General features: G+C 48.2%; 1 protein-coding gene across 1 annotated transcript; it reads left to right on the top strand.

Moving 5' to 3' along the window:
• Window positions 1–873: 873 nt before the first annotated feature.
• IUM83_19436 (uncharacterized protein) lies at window positions 874–2,169 on the top strand (the record flags this gene model as incomplete). The annotated part of the gene is made up of 2 exons (XM_067944486.1): window positions 874–1,640; window positions 1,719–2,169. 2 exons carry the CDS (start codon window positions 874–876, stop codon window positions 2,167–2,169), a joined length of 1,218 nt encoding a protein of 405 aa, XP_067789560.1.
• Between the last annotated feature and the right edge of the window lie 4,967 nt (window positions 2,170–7,136).

The raw sequence follows: 7,136 nt of genomic DNA, 5'->3' as shown, positions 1-7,136 counted from the left end.
GACGTGTGACTCAGTGTGGGAGCTGACGTCGGTGCCATATCGGCAGGAAGGACGGAAGGTGTATGATGAGTTACCCGATCCGGAAAACTCGTTGGCACTTCAGTTTTGTTCCCCTCGTCGAAGAGAGAACGGGGAAGTGTGCAATCTGCGCTGGTATCATGTGGTGCGACGCTATGTCGAGAAGTCACGGATGGTGGTGGTGTGGCGAGACCTTTGCGAGGCGGACGGAGAGTTTCCAGGATTAAACTCGGACGAGACAGGATGGGCCGTTGTCCATGCGCCAACTAACGACGACAATTTTGCTGCCGATGCACTTTTAGTGTGGAAACCCCGACAAGGAGGGGGAAATTGGTCAATTCATGGAACTAGTAGTCAAAACTCAAGTTGAAGATAACCAAGAAATCGAACGCATGATGGAACGACTCTTGCTAGACGACGCGCTCGCAACGGACGTATTGGACATCGACGAGAACGGCGACTTATCTTCATTGTCACTTTAACGTACGGAGCTTTTGAATACTTCGAAGTAGTTTGCAACACAAAAAGAGAGAAAAAAAATAAACTAGATCAAAAGTGTCTGTGGTAAGGGAGTCGAGCGTGTATATCCTATACGGTAACCTTACATCAAGGGGCCACGTCACACAACCAATCAACTCAGGACCACGTGGTGAGGTCACACAACAACGATACATGTATCTCGACGCCATAGTGTTTGTACGTGTACCTTCTGTAAAATAGCGGCGGGCGCTCTCTCAGCTGCCATGCTGGCTATCCATACGTGCGAGATAGGTGCCTCTGTGTCACTTGTCTTATCAGTGTCACATATTATACGTCGAGCTTACCTCAGCACGAGTCAATTTGTGGACAGCAAACATGACGACCGCGGTGGCCCCTGACGCAGAGTTTCTGGAGATCTCGATGTTGCTAGACGCTAACGACGTCGTTGGAACGATTCCAAGCATCCAAGAAACCGAGGGAAACGCAAGTGGTAATCCCGTTGTGGTACAACCGGCCACTGTATCCCCCGGTCGAATCAATAGCACCGACGCCCAAGCCCTTCGACACCTCCACGATGAAACCAGTGCCAATGACAAGGAAGCCACCAAGCGACTCACTCGACGGCAGAAGGAGGTTCGTCGGAAGCAACGATACCAGCAGCGGCTCAAGAACGAGCGAGAGACCCTCCGACGCTTGGAGCGAGAACTAACTTCGCGGCTGACTCACCTCCAGCAAGAATACCGTCACAAGAGAAACGACACCGCGGCCAATGTGGGTGTCGTGAAGTCGATTTGGAGAGACCTGGCCATTATGCAGCGTGAGCACCTCGATCAAGCTAAGGCGAAGAAAAAGAACCTCGTAGCCGCCGCCAGCATGCAAGCCTCCTACATAGCCACGTTGCGTAGTCTTGTTCCAGAAAATGTGCTCGGAATGGCTGCTGTCAAGCAGGAGATTTCTTTTGCCATGGCGTCCAGTCTCCAAATGAACATGCAGGCCAACCGAGCTCTATTCGCTGAGCACTTGCGTCAGGTCGTCGCCGACTACGATCAAGTGGAAGAAATCTTTCGCGAATTTGATGTTCTCGGGATGCCAAACGGAATGACCCGCTCAATGCGAAAGCCCACGACCGGCAATGGCGGTGAGTACTTTCAGCATTTTAACAGATTCACGCAGCCATTTCCGTTGCATCAGACGCAACAATCCTGGTGGACTCTTGCTAGTTTTCAGGACGTGATCAAGGACCGAGAAGACTACACAGATTTGGCCGACCCAAGCAAAGCAACAATCCTCAGACTTCACGTGGTGCGGACGCTGGTGACTGGCGCTGCTGTGTCCTTTATCCAGCGGTACATTTTTCGCCGAGTTGTGGGAAAATCCAGCACAGTTTTCACGTGGAAAACTTACTCGGAGGGCGAAGGATTTTTCGCTGGAATGCACATGGAGGAGACTGGATGGGCGCGTCTTCAAGAGATCCCCGAGGACGAAATGACAGTGGTTGGAGTGTGTGTTCATCAAACACCTGCGCACTTTGGATCTGCTACGCCTCGAAAAGGTAGTGATCACGAGTTTTGCGAAACGATGCACGACTTACTCCTTGAAAATGCCAAAGTCATCACACAAATGCTGACGAAGATGCTAGTGGGGGAGACCTTGTCGGACATAGACATCTAACTGAAGGATGGGACTCCGTCGATGAAGTACAGTGTTGTAGCCTCGAGCCATGAACGAATACGTAGGCTACACATAAACATCACAAACGTACAGTGCTACAACAGCATACTGTTATGTTAGTATATGGTTTAGAATTCGCAAGCATGTTCACAGAGTACGTTAGTTTCGACTGGAGTGGTTACAACTCAAATTGCGTACAACGTAGTTGCGATCAGCTCGCCCTGTCAGGGGAGAACAACGAAAACTCGTCATCGTTCCGACTTCTATCAGCAATTACCCTGCATTTTACACCAAATGTTTGTAACACCACCGAGAAATGTTTAAATCCTTTTGTCTCCAGTGGTAAGATAATGAGTCTCCCGCGCGTACGGGTAGGCTCAATTTTGAAAACAAAGTTTCAACGCTACAAAAATCGAAGAGACAAGCAAGATAGGCGAAGAGAAAGAAGACGTAGAGAGCGCTCAGTTTTTCCTTGGTTTGATTGGCGTTATCCATCATGTCAACATTGCAGTGGGAAGTTGGACAAATCGACAAGAATCACAATAATTTTGTTTCGAGAAAACTAGAGATATAACGGAGAAATGGCTTAGTACAGTGGAAAGCCGATCACCTAGAGAGCTAGATACAACTTATTGTACCGGCCAATAAAGTTTGTACCAGAATTTGTAACATGTGCGGTTTCTGGGTCATAACTTTATCAATATTTGTCGACCGAAACCACTACCACCCACAAAATGACCCCACGGTTCTTGCCGTTCTAGCATACTACATTTCATCGCAAACACGTTTGTCTAGCGACGTATAGTTCCCGGACGATATTGCCAGCAAATCCAGTCTTCAATGCATCACCAACAAAATGGTACCATAATTGAAGCTAGAAGCCAAGTCTAAAAAGAAACAGCAACGCAGCATGAACCTACAGCGTTTCAGCTTCGTAATGAGCGCACGTAGGCTGGAGTTGGGCGAGTATTGGCACCAGGAGAGCTTCTAACCTGCCAAGACTTTGCTTCGGAGTCTTGTTATCGCTAGGTGCCGTTAACACTGTAAGATGTTATGTTCGATACATGGGTACAGGATGGGGAACTACGAAATTAACAAAATAACCTGTGAGATGTTATTTGGGGATTTGAATTTGTCCTGATCTGTTAAAATAATCAAACCTGGCCTTCGACGTCAACGTGATTGCCTGTCCCACGCATCCGTTTTGCCGTATGATTCACGGATAGAGCCAATGGTGTGCTCGTATTTTGACCGATGATAGGCTAACCCTACTGGAGCCCTTTCCCCAAACTTTTGGCCAGCTGAGAGCGTTTTTTTTAGCGGCTATATCTCGATAACGACGCCGAATTCGTCAAATCTGAGCCCAAAATCGGAATCTACGAGCGAAAATTACCCTTATACCTAACTATCGTATATGGAAAGTCACCATCTTCCATGTGTAAAATGACCCCTCTCTGCGGTACAAACTTTATTGGCCGGTACAATAGAGATAATTGAAACGAGCAAGATCGCATCAAAAATGGTTAACCCTTCTAAGACGGTGATGATTCTGGTTATCTTTAGCGTATGAATTAACGTATGCTTGCAAATCAGTACACTATACACTGTTTCAAGCCCTTTCGCGTGACACGTGGTCAAATCAAGTCCGCTAATTGGTTGATAAGGTGTGGTGGGCAGTACAAGAACAATGCAAAACGGAATTGTGATCTCCCTGCAAAATCGTTGTTCCCAACAGCAACGATCACACAAGGCAATCCAAGTTGACCATCATTCAACAAGTTTTCTCATTCATCCTCCTACTCCTCGTCTGTCTGCTACACTACACCGGGCCGGCGCTTGTTAACAAACCTGATCTAGTCTTGCAGTTTAGGAGGAATGGCCGTGCTGTTCTTCTAACTCTGGTGCCACAACTCGTTGCATGTGAGCGCGCTGCCGTGCTAAAGCCGCCTCGCCTTGTTGCACAGAGTGACTCTCCCCTTTTTGGCCTGCGAGCATTCTCCGCAGAAATAGCTCATCTCCAAATTCCTGATGCCCCCTCCAGCGTACCTTGCAGAGCCACAACCGTCGCTTTGCGCCGTTCATCTCCTCCGTCTTCTCCAGTGTGTGTTCTTGCCGCGGCAGTGGTTCCGTCACCAAATCTGCCATGTCGTCACCCGAGTTGAAGTTTTCACTCGTTCGATTGGGCAGGTCAACATGAAGACGCTTGAGGAAAGCGAAATGCGGGGGACGCTATTCTTCTTCTTCGTCATCGATATATTGTGCACAATGAATGCATTGGCCAGCGCAAGGTCCGCCAGACCGAGAAAAACCGTCTTATAGTACTTGCGCATCCGGGTAGAGCGTTGGATTGAATAGCGTTAAGCCTCGCTTGATCTTGTACGTCGACTTCCCCCATGGCTTCGTCGCGCACAACACGGGGGCGCGGTACTCGTGAAACGGAGCCGTCGCGTCCACGGCGTGACGCATTCGTCTGGCATCCTGTGGCCAGGAAACGCACATGTCGGTTATTCATCCACGCCAGGGCCACAAACGCTGGGTGGTTTCCCCAGACAGCGACTCAATAAGTTCCACGGGGCGTCCTCTTGGGGCGTTTCTTCTGCGAGAACTCAATCGCGATGTACCAGTCTTTCCGGCTCTTCCTGATGACGCCGACGTGATAATGACCTATGCACAGTAGTTTGCGCGAGAGCGGTACCGAAGTAATGACGTTGTCCGTACAAATCCGCCGTTGCGTTGGCTGTCCTCGTAGAACGGGTTGAGATTCTTTACTACAGCTTGCTGGGCTACGGTTTCCTCATCATCATTTCCTTTCCCGCAGCATATCTCCAACCTGAAAACTGCGCAAAACAGTACTAACGTCAGATCTGGAAATGCGTGGGAACTGTATCAGGAACATCGCGAACACGTAACGGATGATGCGTTGTAAACGATAACGGACACGCTGTACCTGGAGCAATACGCCGTCTCCGCGCAGCAGGGCATGTAGAACTTGGTGCCCTATTTTTTCGGCTTCATCGGCATGTATGTTAGTACCATTCCGTTTCAGAACACTTGTCCTCTTTTGCTTAAGTGCTTCGGGATTCGTCAGTATTTGCCTAAAACGACTACGATTGGTCTTAATAGAACGCAGGCGCTCTGACGGTTTGAATGGTGGGTAGACCTTCACAGATCTCTCAAAATTGACAGCGTGATGGCCTCAAAGGAACTTTTGCACCCGAATCGTCCACAGATGTCGCCCAGCCTTCCCCTCGTACCTCAAATCTCAGCTATGAATGTCAAACGAATCAGGATAGAGCTTACAGTGATGGAGCGTCGACAGGCAATGAGCACTGTTCTCGTGCGTTCAAACGGAGGCAAACCGCGTCGAAAAGCGGTGCATGAAGTGGCCAGCATCTTTGGCGTTCACAAGAGGACGATTGCGAGGCTGTGGAAGCGCGCCAAGGCGAATGCAGAGCAATGGAGTCATGCATTCGCGAAGGGGGGGGAGAACACATACAAGGTCGCTCACATGGCAAAAGCGAGGCTTCGCCGGGAGGGAAGACTTCCTTTATGCATCCCCTGCTCTGACCATACAGTCTCGGTTATACAAACAGTAGCTAGCGTAAACACAACTGGCCATAGTTAAACCAAGTATATTTGACGACAAGTTGAGGGGTGACAAGTATTCTGAAACGGAGTGGTATATGGTTTAAAATTTACAAACATGTTCACAGAGTACGTTAGTTTCGACTGGAGTGGTTACAACTCAAATTGCGTACAACGTAGTTGCGATCAGCTCGCCCTGTCAGGGGAGAACAACGAAAACTCGTCATCGTTCCGACTTCTATCAGCAATTACCCTGCATTTTACACCAAATGTTTGTAACACCACCGAGAAATGTTTAAATCCTTTTGTCTCCAGTGGTAAGATAATGAGTCTCCCGCGCGTACGGGTAGGCTCAATTTTGAAAACAAAGTTTCAACGCTACAAAAATCGAAGAGACAAGCAAGATAGGCGAAGAGAAAGAAGACGTAGAGAGCGCTCAGTTTTTCCTTGGTTTGATTGGCGTTATCCATCATGTCAACATTGCAGTGGGAAGTTGGACAAATCGACAAGAATCACAATAATTTTGTTTCGAGAAAACTAGAGATATAACGGAGAAATGGCTTAGTACAGTGGAAAGCCGATCACCTAGAGAGCTAGACACAACTTAGAGATACTTGAAACGAGCAAGATCGCATCAAAAATAGTTAACCAAGTTTTCCTCAAAATACCTCGAAAATGTAGTCTAAGTGAAAAGGGCGCCAACAAAATACAGATGGGGCGCCAGCAAAGCAATACAGCGCTAAATACAAGGACAGGAGCAAGCCACTAAACGACAGCTACCTCCCGTAATGCGTCTTCTAAAACCGATAAATACACGAACATATAAGAGAAAGTACGGTACTGTTCTATTCGGCTCTTTATCCAAGACATGGGGGCAAGTCCATCCGCCATTTCCCGGTCGCGGTGTTCGCGCGACGATTCTGCAGCCGCCAAGCGGCTCCCGGGCCTGGTGAATTCAGCTAGGTATGTTGTAACTGTGTTACATGAAATAGTGACCCTGGCACTATTTAGGGATGGCTACACAAGGTCACTCCCCTGAGTAGTGACCCAATAGGCTTCTCAGAGCCAACCGATACATTTTATATAGGATAAACTATACGGAACTTCGGATTTGTATGCAGGCCAAATCTGTACTAACCTATAAAATCACTCAGTCTTAGATCTACCCTGGCACTATTTAGGGATGGCTACACAAGGTCACTCCCCTGAGTAGTGACCCAATAGGCTTCTCAGAGCCAACCGATACATTTTATATAGGATAAACTATACGGAACTTCGGATTTGTATGCAGGCCAAATCTGTACTAACCTATAAAAACACTCAGTCTTAGATCTACCGTACTTCTGATCAATCCGTCCGCTTAGGCCAGGGACACGTGAACT

Source organism: Phytophthora cinnamomi (assembly GCF_018691715.1).
Source record: "Phytophthora cinnamomi strain GKB4 chromosome Unknown Contig51, whole genome shotgun sequence".
Classification (NCBI taxonomy): Eukaryota; Oomycota; class Peronosporomycetes; order Peronosporales; family Peronosporaceae; genus Phytophthora; species Phytophthora cinnamomi.
Note: the sequence above shows the minus strand (reverse complement) of the source record. Positions and strands in the feature narration are given on the sequence as shown.